This window comes from Amyelois transitella, chromosome 18 (assembly GCF_032362555.1).
Source record: "Amyelois transitella isolate CPQ chromosome 18, ilAmyTran1.1, whole genome shotgun sequence".
Lineage (NCBI taxonomy): Eukaryota > Metazoa > Arthropoda > Insecta > Lepidoptera > Pyralidae > Amyelois > Amyelois transitella.
In genome coordinates this window covers 5,614,473-5,633,935 of record NC_083521.1, presented here as the reverse complement: position 1 = coordinate 5,633,935, position 19,463 = coordinate 5,614,473, and the positions used below count along the sequence as shown (strand labels likewise).

General features: G+C 37.1%; 1 protein-coding gene across 6 annotated transcripts; it reads left to right on the top strand.

The window, feature by feature from the left end:
• The first annotated feature begins 968 nt into the window (after nucleotides 1-968).
• On the top strand, nucleotides 969-19,429 carry LOC106129907 (ribosome-binding protein 1). Of its 6 annotated transcripts, none has more exons than XM_060949254.1 (23): nucleotides 969-1,155; nucleotides 1,906-2,130; nucleotides 3,238-3,414; nucleotides 4,522-4,701; nucleotides 5,321-5,483; nucleotides 5,763-5,951; nucleotides 6,575-6,720; nucleotides 8,059-8,171; nucleotides 8,954-9,107; nucleotides 9,194-9,265; nucleotides 9,355-9,531; nucleotides 11,612-11,690; nucleotides 11,805-11,911; nucleotides 12,424-12,534; nucleotides 12,792-12,932; nucleotides 13,410-13,502; nucleotides 14,180-14,317; nucleotides 14,478-14,633; nucleotides 14,916-15,032; nucleotides 15,918-15,977; nucleotides 17,038-17,133; nucleotides 17,944-18,006; nucleotides 18,075-19,429. In XM_060949254.1, exons 2-23 carry the CDS (start codon nucleotides 1,930-1,932, stop codon nucleotides 18,093-18,095), a joined length of 2,754 nt encoding a protein of 917 aa, XP_060805237.1. In that variant the 5' UTR covers nucleotides 969-1,155; nucleotides 1,906-1,929; the 3' UTR covers nucleotides 18,096-19,429. The 6 variants fall into 6 exon arrangements, with proteins under 6 accessions (XP_060805237.1, XP_060805242.1, XP_060805241.1 ...); XM_060949256.1 differs by lacking the exon at nucleotides 969-1,155 and adding an exon at nucleotides 1,165-1,253; XM_060949255.1 differs by lacking the exon at nucleotides 969-1,155 and adding an exon at nucleotides 1,366-1,523.
• The last annotated feature ends 34 nt before the right edge of the window (nucleotides 19,430-19,463 follow it).

The window sequence follows — 19,463 nt, the reverse complement described above, 5'->3', positions numbered from 1 at the left end:
AGCGGTGACTGCAAGCTATAAAGTTTTGCGAACTATGACTGCAATTATGAACGCGACCGTACATGGTCGAGGTAGGTCGTATGTAAGTATCATAAAGTAGGTATTTTTCTTGAAATCTTTTGTAAGATTTTAACTGGTTTTGTTCTTCAATTGGCACATCGATAACATTTTTAATTCTGGTAGTTGCTTTATATTGTCTTTCATAGCTGAAAAGAAAAGTCTTATTTTGAAGTCATAATTTAAAGATGTTTTGTTGAACCAGAACCAGAGATAAATATAACTGAAAAGCTTTTCTTTCATTTGACTAAATTATAAACTGCCAGCTCTCGCTCATGTCCCCGCCCGCGTGGAGAGTACCCTATCGGAATCGGGTAAGTAAACAAGAACAAACAAACGCACATTCACATTCTATAATATTAGTATGGATTATAATAAAATCTTTTAAGTTTGCTACTTTGAAATGAAAATTATCGATAAAAATTGCACTATTTACTTGTCAGCACTATTATTTATATGCAAATAAGGTTATTTTAATACTTCTTTATCTTATTTAACAATAAAATTTATGACTATCAAAGTCCATAATATCAACCGATAACATTCTACTGGAAATCTCGCCACAAAATGTCCTTTTTGACCGATCCCTCTAAGTTTTGTTTTACGATTTTCGAACTTTTTCATCTATATTCCATTCATTTTAGGTTTTCATTGTTTAAAGTCACTCTAGTAGACAAAAATCACATAAATAATTTTAGAATAATATGCAAATTGCTGAATAAATAAGCTCAGATGTTTCAAATGCAACAACAAAAAACGGGCGTCACGGCGGATTTAAGATGGCGGCCCAGTATAGTCCGACAAATTTAGAAAGCCACCAGTTGTCCATTAAATATTATTAACTGAAGAGTCTTTCGAACTTATCGCCTTGAAAATTCCCAACCGTTTCATACAATCGCTTTTTTCTTTAGAGTTGCGCCAAGTGCTGTGCGGTGTGTGTGTCGGAGTATATAGTTTTGTACATATTATATATTATTATCTGTGGTTGTGTATATTTTTTCCTTTCAATCGCTGATTTTAGAAGTTTTTTGTGACAAGATTAAATCCTGTGAACTGTAATTCAGTCAGTCAAAGGTTCAAAACAAACGTGTTTATCAGGTAAGTAGTCGATTTTTTGCAAGTGTAGATACCTTTAATTATTGAAGGTCTGCCGCCGTGTAGTATACTTCTGTGGTTCACTCATATGGTTTACATATGTACGTACTTATTTATCTACTGTTTTGTTTCACAAAGTTATGGAAATCTGTTCCTGGAATAAATAAAAAAACCATTTCAAAAAATAGTGTAGTAGGGAAAGCAAAGTATTGTCATTAACCTTTGACATGTGTCATTGCTTACGTGTCATTTCGTTGTATGTACATGGTTTGGTTTTTGCATTTCTCGAACCTGTGAAATATCAATTATTTTGGGAAATAAATATAATTTATCTTTATACAAAGTGCTCTCTGTCAAAATCATTCGCACAGGTTTGTACATCTTTATTTGTAACATGTAAATGCACCTTTCCATCCAAAGAAAGGACACATGCAGTGCGTTCATTTTGTCTAACTATACACTGTAATTTACTACCAAAATGATCTGATGACCACGCATATTCTTCTACTTTTAATAATGAACCAATTATACAGCAAAGGTTGTTAACTTTGCATTAGTGCATGGCCCAAGTGGGATTTGAATCAATGCCTTTTATGCGCGTCATTCATTTAGCCGGGTACTTTACCGATTTGACCACCGACTAGCTGGCTAGGGTTGGCTGTACAATAGGTATATCAACATATATTTGCAACCCTACTAGGGTTACAATTTGTCATGATACTTGTAAGAGTGTAAAATAATATCTTATTTCAGGGGTAGGTGGGTGTAACTAGAACCATGGAACTCCCAGCGGTACTGGTTCTATGTGGGCTGGGTGTCGCTGGCATTGCTGTGCTATTGCTGATGGGCTTGTTTTCCACCTCGGGAACAAGCTATGAGGAAGCTATAGCTCAACAACGGCGTGCCACCACTGAACTTCTTGCATTAGCAGAAAACAAGAGTAAACCAAAAAAGAGTACGAAAAAAGCTAATAAAAAAGTAAGTCCATTCATAAGTCTTTTAAGGATTGAGTAAGTCATAATGAACTGAGGCTTATAAGAACACAAACAAACAAGTCAATTTAGGCTTATGTGTGACATAGATAAAAAATATAATCAATCAATGTGTCTTATTAGTTAGTGTTTGTTGTGTTGCCTTATAAATAAATAAATAAATAAATATACATATAGGTACAAATAATAATCTATACTAATAAAATAAAGCTCAAGAGTTTGTTGTTGTTTGTTTGTTTGAACGCGCTAATCTCAGGAATGACTGGTTGGAATTGAAAAATTCTTTTTGTGTTTAATAGACCATTTATCGAGGAAAGCTTTAACCTATATAACATCACGCTGCAACTATAAGAAGCAAAGAAATAATGGAAAATGTGAAAAAAATCAGGGTAAATTATTCCTCCTTGAGGGCTTCAATGATGCCCAAAATAATTATTCCAGCTAGTAATTTCATTTAATTTACCAATAATATGAAAAAATTGTAGTGGTATAAGTTTCTATGCTTATAAGAAACTTTTAATGTCCTAGGTCAAAAATGTATGACTATAGAAGAGTCTTAACTTTAGCAAATCCAATTACAAATTTAAATGTAAGTTTTTATAAGTACCTAGGGGCTGGCTGGACACACTCAAAGATAAAACTACTGTTACCATGTTTTGCAATGTTTATCTATCAGAAAGGAATGTCAAGTGCCAAGATTTCAACATGAAGTAATCTTGTATTAGTTATTTTTTTTTATATGGTGATTTCATAAGAATTATGATTCTTCAATGTTTTCTGAATTGAAAGTTATTTAATAGTGTAGAAATCTTATCTCATGCTGTGGTTTCTATGCACAAGCAAAATGTTCTGCAAATTAGGTCACACAATAAAGCTAAAATCTTGTTGTTAATAAATAAGTAATGATAGAGTAGAAGAATGCATATCAGCATTTTTGTGGTCTATTTGTCGTGCATGAATGAAAAGGGTTTTTACATGTATAAACAGAAAATTGTGTGTGAAAATCTAATTCAAATATTAAAACAGAATTTGAGTTAATCTAAAAATTAAATCAAATTTTGTTCGTTCTACTATGGATGGTTTAATATTATAGTTGGCCAAGAAAGAAAAGAACAAGGAGAATGCTGTGATTACATCTGCTAGTGAGTTGGAGAGCGAGGCGCCTGCTGAGAGTGGTGTTGATGATGATGTGGTGCCACCCAAACCTCATGTAGATTTCTCACCACCCATTGTTGTTGATGTGCCTAGAGATTCACCACCAAATATAAAGGTAATATTTTCTTATTGACATTATTATATATAAATATTTCATTGGGTAAAAATTAAGTAAAGGTATTAAAAATACCTAATCATAATAAGGATTTGATCTTTAATTCTGTATACAAGAAGTAAAGAAATTGTGCCTTTTAGTGTAAATATTCTCACTTGTTCGATTTATGTCCCTTACCTTTAATTAATATACATACTAGGCTAACAAATGGTTTGCTAGCCTGTGTTTGTTCTGTTTAGTAAATATCAATGTATACATTCAACAGCCCACAATTTTCATTGGCTTTCTAATGAAGGCATAGATGTGAGGAGGACCTTCATTGGCTTGTATGCAGTTAAAAGGTTGTATAAAACCAAAAAATATACTCAGTTTTGCTATAAAAATATTTTTTTAAACCCTATTGAACATACTTTAACATTATTACAAGCAAGCTTGATCATATCAAGCAAAGTTGTGGGCAGTATGTCATAACTACATATTTTATAACTCTATTGTACACTGTTAATTGTTTTAAAGCAATTTTATTGCTTCTTTTTGATATAATGTTAGTTGTAATGTTAATGTTCTACATGCAATATGCATATATGCTTACATATAAATTTTATTTGTTACTGTGATGGAATATATACTTGTTGCATTTAATATGTCGTTGAATGTGAAAGGATCAAATCCTGTTGGTCTATTTTTTATTTGGGTTACTATGACAAACAAATTACAGTTTTTTGAAGTTATATATTGTTGCCTTGAAAAAATTAAGTATCAGACATAGGTCTCCAAATTAAAAAGTTGACCCTAGACGCATGCTCTGTTGTTATGCAGAAGAACAATCAATCACTATAAAATATATGCACATATTATGTATCTCTACTTCATAATTTTTTACAACATATTTAAATTACTTATGCATTGACGACCAGCGATGGTCTTGGTGTCATGTAAAATAAAAAGCATGCAAATATAAAATTGACAATGCAATGAATTATTTAAAATATGATAGGTATACACATGTGGATATTTATGCATATTATGGGGATAATATCACACGGAATGCTTTATAAAACTGTAGTGCAAATTAATACAATGATTGTATTGATGTTACCACTACAGATTCGCAAACGCGGCAAGGATCCTAAAGTAAAGCCGATACTTGTAAACAAAGAGGATCCGAGCTGTGTTAGCGATCCAAATACGCCCGTTCCGACCACGACCACCGTGTCCAATCATTTTGAAGAGTTGCATCCCAAGGACGAGTTCGAGTTATTGCATTCGTCCCTTGGCGTGGAAAAAGTGAGTTCCCACCTCCCCACTCCCTTTCAAATTGTCCTTGGTAATCCAAAGTTTGTTTCGGTATTATACATTTCGCTTTAACTCGCCTTTTTGTTTTATTGTTACCAGTTTTACGTTTATTGTTGTTACTTTATGTGTTATTGTTTAGGTGTTTTTATATTCATAAACCCTACATATGATAAGTAATGTTTCGATCGGTTTTAACTCTTAATTTTTCACGTTCATTTCACATAGCATGTATTTCTTATGTATATGTCTTGAACTGAAAACAATGCATCTCGCTCGGCTCTGAATTATAATGTTCACTTCATTACCATTCAACAATTCCTGTTATGAAGTCATGGCATGTCGTTTGTTTGTGATAACTTTATTACACAGAAAATTACACAGTTACAAGAAATAGTACAAAGTTATAAAAGAAAAAAAATCACTTGCAATGGCGGACTTATCCCATAAAGGGATCCCTTTCAGTTAACCGGCGTTGTCATTTTATTGTTTCTGACTTTGTTGATTTTATTCTACATAACTTTCTCATACACAATTTTGGTTCCATTTTTTTGTGATTCTACATATTATAACAGTTATTAGATGTCAGTTATCGCAATCTCATCGTTAATAGGCTTCTGAGAAGAAGGAAGAGGTTGTGGAGAAAAAGGAAGTGAAGCCAGTGAAAGCTGTGAAGGGAAGCAAGGTTGCACCGAAGGCAGCCCCTGCTGAAGTAAAGGAGGATGTCTCTCGCGAGCGACACAACAGCGGGGAGGCACCGAAAGAACAACGAAAAGGTAACCATTTAAAATCGTCAAATTAAAAAGAGCTCTAAATTAACAAATCGCTTGTTTTATTATCTTTACTATTAGGTATAGATAGAAAGTTTGGAACTTTTTCAAATCTAGACCCAGCGGTGTGAGCTGGGCGTTTCAGCAGTGTTGTCTGGCAGCATTAATTCATTTTCGTTTTTAATATAATTGAAAAGATATTTTAAATATGTATTATTGTTAACATTAAAACATGCTCATGTGTATAGATATTTATAGAAACATATATTAATTTCTTTTCTATAGCTAAAAAAACAGAGAAGAAGAGTGAGGAAGTGAGCGAAGTCCGCGAGGAGGTGGTGCCTCCACTGAACGCGCCGCAGCCGAGCGAGCTGACTACGGACAAGCTCCTGAAGCAGGCACTCGTCCCCGCGCCCTCCCCGCCCGCCAAGAACAAGAAGAAGAAGCCAGAGCCCAACGTACTTGCGCTCATGGGTAAGTTATACTCTTAACATACTGTTGACTTGACATGGAGTTCTATTCACTATATAATATTTCTGTCTTTGATAATCTGTGTTGTGTAGTTCCCGGCACTAAGAAAAGAGAATAAGACCACTCTATCTCTTTCTCATGGATGTCGTAACAGGCAACTCAGGAAGAGGCTTATATACTTGGGATTCTTCTTTTAGGCGATGCGCTAGCAACCTGTATAAGTCTTTCCAAGACTGTTGGCTCTGTCTACCCCGCAATCTCTTGCAGGATGCAGTAAAGACGTTGGTTATATGTATGTATAATCTGCAGTGATAGAAAGAGAGACATGATAAGACATAAGCCTTTTCAACATTGGTGAATAAGAGGGATAGTTTCCATAGATTCCAACCTATCTTGGTTGCATCCTCCCTTATAGTACGCTGCGTGCGCATATAATCACATTATTACATGGAATGGCCACGCTCACTTAGATTAAACCGCATTAATCTCAGTGAGCGGATTTCTAGCCCAACTGCGATCATGGTAAACGAATACACATTTTAAACCTTTAGGGTGAGGATGTGCTTCTCTTCTCGTGTAGAGTTTCTGTAATGTACTCGTATGTATGTAACTTATCTGTGTGTCAGCCGGCGACGGAGGCGGTGTGAACGTGAGCGAGCTGGTGCGGCTGGTGGTGGCGGCGCCGCTGTCCCGCACTGAGATACAGATCCTCACCGACGCGCTGCTCAACAAGCACCACGACCCACTCGTGCAGCATTCCGAGTGGACAGAGGTACTACACCAACGTTATAACTTGAAGTCAAATGACGAAAGTCTGCATTTGCCATGACTTTAAATATCTATTATAAAGTAAGCAAGTAAATGCTTTATTGTTCACTAAAGGAGAGTAAATTACAAATAAAAACAGTACAGTACAAAGGCGGGCTTATCCCTAAGGGGGATCTCTTCCAGTCAATTATAATGATTAGAATGACTAAAGGTACAGTTACACATGCTAGTTAGTAGCATGCTTTTTAGTATGCTCATTAGCATACTTGTTTCGAGCATGCTCTGCACTTGTCTACATTTGCTAGATATAAGCATGCTAGTTTTAATATATAATCAATAAGCAAACCTGTTCACACACGCTATCACACCCTCTTCCACCCGCGCTGCAGGTAGCATGCCCAATAATCGCACGACCGTCGATTTTCGAGCAAACTCGAAACTAGCATGTTCATTATTAGCAATGTTTCGACACACGTACCACTAAGTAGCAATTGCTCAAAAGGAGCATGCTTTCGTGCTACTAACTAGCATGTGTAACTGTACCATAATAGATGATGCCGTTTTAACTTTCGCTGCCCATTTTCATGGTATGTATAATAAAAAGCGAAAAAGAGAAAGATAGACGTAGCTTCATACATCGATTTAATTTTATTCATAATCTATATTGCATATCATAAAGTACGTCAGTTGAATTACAGTTAGCTTATAAAAAGGTACAATAGGAACCCTGTTGGTCATCGCAATTTTAAAATAATATCGGAACGGCAGGCAGGTTTATATCAGCTATTATGATGGATGAATATAACAATAATATTTTTTTTTATTACATTTGGAGTTCATATTTATAAGTAATTTAAAATAAATATAAATTATAAGATGTATTTAATTGCTAAAATGTATTTAATAATAAAAAAAAATTAAATGACAATATCGTTTAAAAATTTGTCCAGTGTAGTCATAGTAGCATTTATCGGTCAAAAGTATTTCTTAGTTTTCAATAAGCAATTTTTTATTTTCCTCTTTTCTTATGCAGTTAGGAAGGGGACTTAGAGATTTTTGTAGTCATCGCTAATAGACCAGAATTTGAGATTACCAGTTTATAGCTAGGTAATTTATTTTATTATCTGGTGGGATAACGCCGCGATTTATTTTCTTTTTTGTTGTAGAATTCAGGATATTTTCTTACGAATTCACTTGCCTCCAAAATATATATTGAAGGTAAAGTCAAAATGTTTGGTCTTGAAAGTGTGGTTTGCACGTATCTGTCCCTTTGACATTATTTATTATCCAAACACATAAATTGTTAAGCAACACCTTTGGTTACCTTATTATCATTTTACAGGGGCCAAATGACCCTATGCAGAAAATGAAAAAGCAATTAGCCGACAAGGAGAAAGCTTTAGCAGATGAAATCGAAGCTTCACAAGCTCTACATGCTAAACTAAAGGAATTGAGGTAAGTTTTTATTGCTATATTAATAAAATATAAATGATCTAAAAATTAAGGGTTTAATTCTTGAAGTTAGGCAGAACGAGTGCCAACCGACCGTACCATGTTACGCCTCTCTCAGCTATGCCTGCTATGTCTATGAATATGAAGTTTGTCTGTTTCTCCATAAAAATTCCGTTAATTTCACTTAGCGCGAGAATTCCGGGAAATCCTGCCTTATTGCCAGTCAGTGTTTTTATAAGTCAGTGTTTATAAATTAAGATGTTGACTTTCAGCGAAAAGGAAAATAGACGCGGTGGAGCCGCGGGGCTACTCTTGTTTTTTATTCAAGTAAAAAGTTGCAAAGGCGCTCGTCTATCGGTATTTTTTAAGATCCCTTTTGGAGAGTGTGCAAAGCACTCTTTGAGCTATTAGAACCTTCACCATTTCTCCATTAGACTACAAGACGCAGACAAAAACTTCACCCTTTTGTCGTCGAAATACAAAAAAGTCAAACTAAACACTTCGCTAGTTCCTGTTTGGTTCGAGTAGCTAAGGTGTGGAGTAAAAGTAAAGTAAAAGTAAAAATGGAATGAACTACCTGCGTCTATATTCCCAGACAAGTATGTCCGCGAACTTCTAAAGTAGGATAAATGGGTATCTCTTGGATAGGCATGTAACATCTTAGTGTTCATCGTCACTTACTTACCATCAGGTTAGATGGAAGTCAAATGCCTTGTCCAATACTGAATTAAAAAAAAAGTTGAAGATGATTTGTGTCTGTACCACATAAACTTTCCATCTGCCAGGGGTCACCTGAACGCAGAGCGAGGTCGCCTAGCTGCCGCCACCCGCGCCGCCGAGCAGGCCGATGCGGCTGCCCGCGCTGAAGTCCATACATTACAAGCGCGGTTACAGCGCGTACTGGACGATAACCACGCGCTCGTGCAGGAGAAACTCATGGTCAGTACTCGCTTTACATCGCAATTTAATTTAATAATTGATCTCGTGCATATGATGGGTTGAATAAAAAGATCTGTTTGTTACAGTTCCAATCAAAGGAAGCCGAGTTTCAAGCTCAACGGGTACAGATGGAAATGCACATCCAGAGATTGACTGAGGTATTATTCTGTGCTAACTGATACTGAACTTTGATATTAATTGCTTGATTCTTAAAACAACGGGTCGTGTAACAAGCGTTTCGTTTCAGACGGAAGGGCAGCTTTTGTCGCAGCTGAACGCTCTGCAAGCGGAGCTGAGCGCGCTTCAAGCGGACCGCAACGCTCGCCTCATGGAGCTCAGCGCCGCGCGGTGCGAGCTCAGCTCCGTGCGCGACTCGCTCATCATGGCGCAGCAGCACAACGCCGAGCTCAAGAAGCAGCTGCAGGTACCGTTAGTGTGTCTCGCTGCAGGCAGCTAGTATCGCAGCTTCAAGCGGGACTCGCTCATCATGGCGCAGCAGCACAACGCCGAGCTCAAGAAGCAGCTGCAGGTACCGTTAGTGTGTCTCGCTGCAGGCAGCTAGTATCGCAGCTTCAAGCGGGACTCGCTCATCATGGCGCAGCAGCACAACGCCGAGCTCAAGAAGCAGCTGCAGGTACCGTTAGTGTGTCTCGCTGCAGGCAGCTAGTATCGCAGCTTCAAGCGGGACTCGCTCATCATGGCGCAGCAGCACAACGCCGAGCTCAAGAAGCAGCTGCAGGTACCGTTAGTGTGTCTCGCTGCAGGCAGCTAGTATCGCAGCTTCAAGCGGGACTCGCTCATCATGGCGCAGCAGCACAACGCCGAGCTCAAGAAGCAGCTGCAGGTACCGTTAGTGTGTCTCGCTGCAGGCAGCTAGTATCGCAGCTTCAAGCGGGACTCGCTCATCATGGCGCAGCAGCACAACGCCGAGCTCAAGAAGCAGCTGCAGGTACCGTTAGTGTGTCTCGCTGCAGGCAGCTAGTATCGCAGCTTCAAGCGGGACTCGCTCATCATGGCGCAGCAGCACAACGCCGAGCTCAAGAAGCAGCTGCAGGTACCGTTAGTGTGTCTCGCTGCAGGCAGCTAGTATCGCAGCTTCAAGCGGGACTCGCTCATCATGGCGCAGCAGCACAACGCCGAGCTCAAGAAGCAGCTGCAGGTACCGTTAGTGTGTCTTGCTGCAGGCAGCTAGTATCGCAGCTTCAAGCGGGACTCGCTCATCATGGCGCAGCAGCACAACGCCGAGCTCAAGAAGCAGCTGCAGGTACCGTTAGTGTGTCTCGCTGCAGGCAGCTAGTATCGCAGCTTCAAGCGGGACTCGCTCATCATGGCGCAGCAGCACAACGCCGAGCTCAAGAAGCAGCTGCAGGTACCGTTAGTGTGTCTCGCTGCAGGCAGCTAGTATCGCAGCTTCAAGCGGGACTCGCTCATCATGGCGCAGCAGCACAACGCCGAGCTCAAGAAGCAGCTGCAGGTACCGTTAGTGTGTCTCGCTGCAGGCAGCTAGTATCGCAGCTTCAAGCGGGACTCGCTCATCATGGCGCAGCAGCACAACGCCGAGCTCAAGAAGCAGCTGCAGGTACCGTTAGTGTGTCTCGCTGCAGGCAGCTAGTATCGCAGCTTCAAGCGGGACTCGCTCATCATGGCGCAGCAGCACAACGCCGAGCTCAAGAAGCAGCTGCAGGTACCGTTAGTGTGTCTCGCTGCAGGCAGCTAGTATCGCAGCTTCAAGCGGGACTCGCTCATCATGGCGCAGCAGCACAACGCCGAGCTCAAGAAGCAGCTGCAGGTACCGTTAGTGTGTCTCGCTGCAGGCAGCTAGTATCGCAGCTTCAAGCGGGACTCGCTCATCATGGCGCAGCAGCACAACGCCGAGCTCAAGAAGCAGCTGCAGGTACCGTTAGTGTGTCTCGCTGAAGGCAGCTAGAGAGCCAGCTGAGGGGGTTGTTTTTTCACTGCCGACGACGAAGGTGAATGGTATAATCAATGACAAAACACGCAACGAGAAACGAACCTACAATCGAGATGACGACCAGCGAATACGGTGTGTATTCTGAAAGTTCTGTCGTGGGGCTATAAGTTTTTGCGGAGTCCGACGAACGATCCCAAGTGCACTGTAGAGAAATTATTCCGAATTGCTCTTGAAGCGATAAGATTAACGCTTACTTTTTAGAAGGTGAAGCGCAGTCGGTGGAATAGTAATGGAAATGTATGGATAGCTAAAGAAGAGAGAAAAAAAGTACACAAAATAATTATAGTCGCGTCAAGCGTCGAGGCGCCAATGGACAACACAAACTTCTCCTCTTGGCAAGTTCATGTTTGGAGCCAGAAGCTATGATAAAAAGAATACTTATTCGTCTAATCTATCTAATCTTTCATAGCTCTTGCCGCACAGCGTAGTGTAGCAAGTCGCATGTCTGGTGTTAACAAGCAACGACCAACTATTAATATTTTCCTTTTTTTTTGTAAACTTCAAAAATAAATACTTTTTTTCCTTTTTTCAGGAAGCAAATCGCGTATGCGCCGAATACGCCGAGCAAATCGAGCAACAAAAATTAAAACAGGCCCAGGAAAGACATAACGGTAATACTATACATTCATATATTTATATATTTGATTATTATGAAATCATTGATTTTATGATCATAACTTTTAAGATATTTATTGGCGTATTTTATAAAACATGATGTATCACAGCGACAACTGAACTTCAAAACGAAGTCCAGCGGCTAACGGCCCGTGCGCAGTCTGCAGAAGGAAGCCTTGAGAAACTGAAAGAAGAAGCAGAGAAACAAAAGCAAAAGGTAAGCATAACAACTACGAAAGGAAGATCAGAATAAATCGAAAAGAGTGAGAAATATCTTTAAATGCAATAGGAATTTTCAAAATTTCTTTTCCGAATTCCTCCTCTGCAATCACTTGCAAATTGTGATATACGACGTTCAAACGTCGCATATTTATGTTGCAATGTGAGCGGATGTCCGACACTTAGAATTGTATCCAACTATCAATGCTGAGAAACTTACGATAAGAATAACTCGCTTAGTGAAACAAGACCAAGGCGTCGGATTCTCGCTTCTCAACCAAAATGCCTCAGGTTCGATGCTCGGTCAGGCCATGATGGAAAAATAATGTTTATCTATTCAAGTAGGTATTTATTATAAAACATAGTATCGTTGAGTTGTAGTATGTCTTAACACAAGCCTTGAACTTACTTCGATGCTAACTCAATCTGTGTAATTTATCCCGTATATACGAGTATTATTTATTTGTTATTATTAATATATTAAACATTTGGTTGTTCTTCCGCGTCCAGTTGTCTGCGGAGCTGGCGGCGCGGGACTCGGAGCTGGCGGAGCTCAAGCTCGTGAAGGCGGCGCCTGCGCACAACGGCCTGCCCGCCACGCACAACAACCAACAACATAAGGTATTTACAAATAGACTATTTTTCTCAAAATAAAATGAAAGGTATTCTCCAATAATATTTTGTTTTTTTTTTAATCTGGCCATTATTAAAAAAACGGTTTTACACAAATGAATCTTTACAATATGTCCCTCATATTTACGTCTTTCCAGATGCTCCTTCTCACGATATGCTTTGAGGCATGATGGCCACTTCTCGGATTCTTCTCTTTCCACTTTGTCTGGTTTCCATATTAATTCTTTAATATTATTTGGTTGCAGACTGCAGAGCTAGAAAAGGTGGAGAGCTTAGTGGAATCACTACGCAACGAGCTGACGAGTGCACAAAGCAGTAACCGGGAACAAAAAGACCAGTTGACAAAGCTGCAGGAACAACTCAACACATACCAACACAAGAATAATGTAAGTTACATTATTTATTATAGGTAAAAAACTAATTCCTGGCGTTAAATCAAATGACCATGATCCTCGATTGGGAAAGTCTGGGCTTTCACAAATCGACTCAACACAATTTAATACTCCCCAAACATTTGCTGTCATCATAAGTTATTCGAGCGTTACTGTGTAAAGTGTAGGAATCTGACTTTAGCCTGTCCATGTTTTATGGGAGGTTATATACACCAAGCCATTAGAGGGCTTTTTAATTACTGTCCTAAATCTATTTTCAATACATATGTATTATGGCAAATATTATTCAACCATGAATTAAATTAATTGAAACAGTACTTATTACTTCTAAAATATTTAACTTCCTTTATTTGGATCCGTAACATTAACCATTATTTTGTTTTTATTATAACGTTCTTATGTTCTTGTAACAGACTTTATTTTCCCTTTTATAAATTAACAATTTTGTTTACTTTAACTCCCTCCGCTTAGGAGTTGCGAACTAAAAACTGGAAAGTAATGGAAGCATTACAGTCCGCGGAAAAGGCCCTCCAGGCGAAACCGGCGGCACAAGACTCCCCACGTGTAAGTTCCGTCATAATAGTACAACACACCTTACCTTAGTTCCGTCATATTAGTACTTAAAGACGTATTATTCATTTAAATAATTATTTTTGTAAAACAATTTGCTAATATACACTGGACAAAGGTGACATAACGTGTCTTTAGATTATTTTTATAGAAAAGCAATTTTGGAAGGTATAGGTAATCCAAAATAATTTTGTCTGAGTACTAACTACTTCTATAGATGAAGTGGCGATGAGAACTGTTAATATCACGAACATTTTGGCCGCATTCGCGTACCTATTTCCTTTTGATTCTTGTGTAACCGACAAAATTAACTATATAATTCCAAACTTTCGGAAATTGTCGTTTCGTATACCTAAATTTGTTTAAATTTATAATAAGAAAATTTCTTTTCCATACATTTTTATGTAAGAAACATAATATAAAAAATATGTAACACATCAAATACTGCCTGTGCCAAGTACTAACTTTCAATGCCTACTTCAATTGCACTGACTTGTAAAATGAGACAGCTTCCTACAAAATTGTGATATCTCAGGGGAAACTCTCTTTCATGCATTTATTTTACTTCCTGAATATTCCATTTGAAACTGACAGCTTAGGGCGCAATCGGGATTATGGTAAACTATGGGAGTTTTGCTGAATTGAATTGACAATAAATAAAAAAATTGCAGGAGGCGCTAGCTAAAGCTCAAGAGGCGCATTACGATGAAGTGGCGAGTGTACTGCGCACCGCGTGCCCCGCGCTGGCGCCTCCGGCCGCCGCGGACAAAGCCTGGCTGCGCGCGTTCGCCGACAATCTCAGCAAACTGGTGATTCTCTTTCTCTCTCTTTGGGTATTCCCAGTTGCACCCTCCGCCGCAATGCTACCGGGCCAGTCCAGATTTCCGACACTGATGACTAGTTCAATATAAATTATTTCTCATCATACTTATTGTAGAATCTTATAACATGTTATTGTATGTTTTGCAGCTGGCCGCCAAGGAAGCGGAGAAAAGAGAATTGGAGAAGAAGCTGTCCAGTTTGAAATCGTCGCCGGCCGCCGACCCGCGCATTGAGCAGCTGCAAGAGCAGAACGAACATCTGCAGGCGCTCGTTGACAAGTACAAGCGGATTATCGATGATACGGTAACTTGTTACATTTGTTAACTAAAGGAAGTTACTTTTCCTCATTTTTCTGTCGTTTGTTTTCTCAATTACGTCCGCTACGGAGGTTGTTCACAAAGGGTGACAATATATTTTATCTTTGTTTAACCTTTAATATAATAAGAGAAGGAAGATATACCTGTAATCTGTATCAACTTTTGTGAATGGTTTACCAGTAATCAAATTCATAGGAAGTGATGACCATATTTGGAGTGTAATTTTTCCTTTGCTTAATATAATTTGAAATTTATCATATGTTTTCAGGAGGGCGTATTAAGCAGACTGCAACAGAACGTGACCCATGAAGAGCAGCGGTGGGCGGAACAGCTCGCCGACAAGCAGCGAGAGCTTGAAGAGTTGAGGCAGAGGACTGTCTTGCAGGTTGCTCAATTATTTTAAATTTGTTTAAAACTTCGACAAGTTAATTTTAAAACCAGCATTCTTTACTTGATTAGTAAACCTTAAGAAAATAGCAATCTTAATGAAAATCAGGTGTCAAATTGAGATAATAATAAATTGAGTGTGCATAGTAAATTTTCTTATATTTTCGAGATATTAACTGAACTACTATTTATTTAATAATGAATTTGTAATCGATAAACATATAAAGATAAGTATTCAAAGCAAGCAAATCTAAAAAAATATGTTTCGCATCAAATAATGAAAATCACCGGTTTGGTCTCTAGTTGCAGCTGTAAGTCTACTTCGCAAGAATTTTTTCTCTATATGTGATTATTATTCCTTAATTTCCAACATCATGTTTAATTTAGTCTTAGAATATAACAATCACCCTTATAAGTAAAAAAAAATATAAGTGCATATACATACACATGTTGATTATAAGAAAAATATTGCGATAAAAGTGCACATGCAAAGTAAACCCATTTTTGTGTTATCATAAAAAGATAATTATCATCATAATTATTTACATATTAAAATAACACCGGTCACGCAATCATTTGCGCTATCTTATGAGCATGAAACTGCACCTACATTGTTTCTTTTGCTTGGGATTATCATGATAAGTCCCCATACGCTGATAAATCTATTCCTAACGATTTTGTAAAAATTATCCAGCAACTTAACCCTGTATGTTAAAATTTTTATATAAAACGTAAATAATATATGTAACGCACGAGATGCTACTATGCGATATAGAAACGATTTTCGAAGGCAGTAGGTAACGTTAAATGACATATTACTTACTATAATACTCATTTTGTCTTTCTGGTATCATCGTAAAATTAAAAAGTGTTTTTTACATAGGAACCTCTGGCGTTCGCATACTCCTGCATAGAAAAGTCATTGCCCAACATCGTAGCAGAGGTACACTGTGAACGTCAGCACTGTTTGTGCTTCTGTGTTGCCACTATATACTTCAGAGACTTTCAAAAAACAATACCCGAAATATAAGTTGACCCAAATCTTATATCACCGCGATTTCGCCTGTATTGAGCGTAGGTCAACTTACGTGCCGGGTGCTGTAACACTTCTTTCTTTGTTTAGTCGGCGGTGGTATTATGTTGTTAATAATGTAAAAAAATATATCAACCAATCCTGATATCAGCTACTTTCAAAAAGTCTTATCTACTTTGCGTGTTTTCCTTTGTTTTCTAACGCATTTTAGATTTTAGATCTTTTACAGACAGCATGTATATGCTGCAAAAAGGAAATTTGCAAAGTTTTTATTATCAGCTACCTGATAAAAACAAAATATGTTGATTTGTTTATTCATTAATCGTCATATGGTACATATTCTATTTGTTGCGTTGGTGATGGTCAGGAAAAAATTGTTGTACCTTCTGTGGCGTGCCAACTTCTGTTTCAGTGATTGTACTCTAGAAACACACTTTCGAATTTTTCTTTTTTAAATTACAACAGTCAAAAAACATTTTAACAGTAAAATCGCTGATAATGTAGAACTCTCAGATTTAAAATTTAAAATTTCGTCTTGTAAACAAAAGTCTTCTTCTTATTAGCTTTAGTCCCAGTTGCATCCTCACCAATCTGGACAGGAGCCCGGGGTAAGCCTTTGACCACGGATCCTGGATTGAGTGAATTAAGTTTTTACACGAAGTGACTTCGACCACCCCTGGGGAACCTAGCCAGTATTGGATCGATCATGATTACACATCCAATTGCCCGAATGTGCAGGTTTTCTCACGATGTTTTCCTTCACCGTACTGCAGCATTAGCATCTGTTAATCTTGTCAACAAAAATACGTTTGACTAAAGAGATATGTTAGCTCCACACTGTATCTTATAATTTGAGGAATTATTTTGGCAGTATTTTTTTTACTAAATATTAAAAACGCATAAAACAGTTAAACATATGGTGCCCATGGTTATACACCTGCGAGCTCTAATGTATATTTTCTTTCCACAGATGCAAAAGAAAATAGATTCTTTGCAGGCTGAGTTACAGCAGGCGCAAGCGGCCAACCGTAACCACAGCTTTGCCGACTCGGAGCGGCAAGCAGAGGTCAGTAACTTTATATGTTTCCACATTATTAACTATATCTCAGTATGGCAGATTCATGAATATATATTTTAAGAAATAGCTGTATTTTTGGAGTCTATCGTTAGGAGGGTGCGGTGGCACTGACAATGTCGCCATGTGAGGGCATAGTATGTTTGGTTCGACGATATCGCTTTATTAATCTTTAATTAGTACAAAATGCACAATAGTCAGAGGGTTTGGAGCACTCCGCTGATGTGTAGAGTAATCAGATAGATGTTGTTAAAAGATGTTATAAAAATTGTAGTGTTGCTCCTACTTTATATTTTATGATTATTTTCGGCGCCTACCAGATGAATTTAACTGAACTAGTTTGATGTCAACAGCTGAAACAACGGACATACAAATTATAAAATACTAACTGTGTCCGCGACTTCGTCCGTGTGGAATAGTTATTTTGGGCATCATTGAAGCCCTCAGGGGTGAATAATTTTCCTCGTTTTTTTCACATTTACCATTATTTCTTTGCTCCTTATAGTTGCAACGTGATGTTATATAGTCTAAAGCCTTCCTCGATTAAAGGTCTATTCAACGCAAAAATATTTTTTCAATTCGAACCAGTAGTTCCTGAGATTAGCGCGTTCAAAGAAACAAATTCTCAGCTTTATAATATTAGCGCGTTCAAAGAAACAAATTCTCAGCTTTATAATATTAGCATAGATTTAATAATTAATGACAAACTTTTTTATCATTTAATTTTAAACTTTTTTTATACATGAAACAAAAATTAAAAAAAAGACTTACTTAAATTATCAATTTCTATATGTGTTACAGGAACGATTAATGGGCGGTCTATCCTCAAAATTATCAACAAATGTGCACAATGGACCATTGCAGGTATAAATTAATCCTTCCGAAATAAAATGCTCACATCATTACATTTACTATATCATCATTTCTGACAGGTCGGCTTAGAAGAAAAATAACATAAAAGTAAGACAAGTGCATGCAAGAGAGTATCGAGGTATCATTCATATGCAGCGAAAGTCCGCCTGCCCAGATAACACACGGGTTGAACATTCTTCTCATCGAATCCGTCAAACTTAGCATACTTTATTATGTAAATAAGATATCATTGTTTAATTGTTCCACAAATTACTATTAAATTCAAAATATATCAGTGTTGCTACACACATTGTCAAAACGTACAGAATTATGCTCAACTTTGTAATGATTGTAGTTTAGGATAGTTTGTGTTTTGTTTTTTAAAAACTTCGTAAAAATTAGACATTGTGTTATTTGCATCAGCTTTTAATTGTAAAACTCACAAATTGACCTTACTCTTCACTTAAATTCGGAAGTCCTAAAACGCCTAACTCCAGAATACGCAATCTAATTATTATTGTTGTTTATTTCGAAACCTCGATTCTTATTTACTTGCAATTAGTTATTATTTGGACTGTAAACGTGCGATACGAGAATTTTATTGTATAAGTAAAACTATTAAGTATATTTTGATATTGACTTTTTTATTTGAAAATGTTTGAGATTTTATGTTTGTCTCACAATAAGATTTGAAATTTATTTAAAGTATCTGTCTTTCTAGGAAATTGATAAATTTTTAGCAATTAGCATTAATTTTTAACAAAGCATATTGATCTTGGTTATTGTGATTACGCAATAAATGATTAAAACGTTTTTATTTTGGTTAGTTTTATATCGATTTTAAATTCCTGATAGTGTTGACGATTTTAATTACTTATAAAATTATAATAATTGTGTTAAAAGATATTGTTGAATGATATTTAAATGCAATATTTAAAAATAAAATTCAACAAATTGAAGATAATTTGTACGGGTGATAGCCACGATTCAAAATTGACTGTATTGATGTAACCGCCCTAATTTTAAAAGCAGCCGAATTTACAATAAGTGCGTATTCTTAATTATTTAAGGGATGTTATTTACTCTTTAGAATAATATTATTTATAAAATTAAACTTTTGTATTTAATGCATTATCATTTCTGCCAGTGCCTTAGGGTAAGATTTGAGTAAAAATACTGACTGTTTCATTTAATTAATATTCAAGTATAAAGCTTGTTAAATGTTTTAAGATCATAATTTCTCATTTTTTATTATACATATTCGATCTATTTACGGCAGAAATAGTGAATCATTGTGTCAAATGTCATGGAAAATAAAAAAGCAGTATGTAGTATGAAATGTAATTGTAAAATAGGTAAGCCACTTTGTATGATAAATTGATAATTAATTAATATATTAGATAAAGACATTATCAAATAAAATATTTCCTAATCACTTTTTTCTTATTATTATTACCTAATTAACTCCT

Bases quoted from the DNA above. Each gene is read 5' to 3' on its own strand.
- LOC106129907 (XM_060949254.1), top strand. From the start codon at position 1,930: ATGGAACTCCCAGCGGTACTGGTTCTATGTGGGCTGGGTGTCGCTGGC. The intron at 9,532-11,611 runs GTACCGTTAGTG...TCCTTTTTTCAG, and splicing joins AGCTCAAGAAGCAGCTGCAG to GAAGCAAATCGCGTATGCGC. The intron at 11,912-12,423 runs GTAAGCATAACA...TTCCGCGTCCAG, and splicing joins CAGAGAAACAAAAGCAAAAG to TTGTCTGCGGAGCTGGCGGC.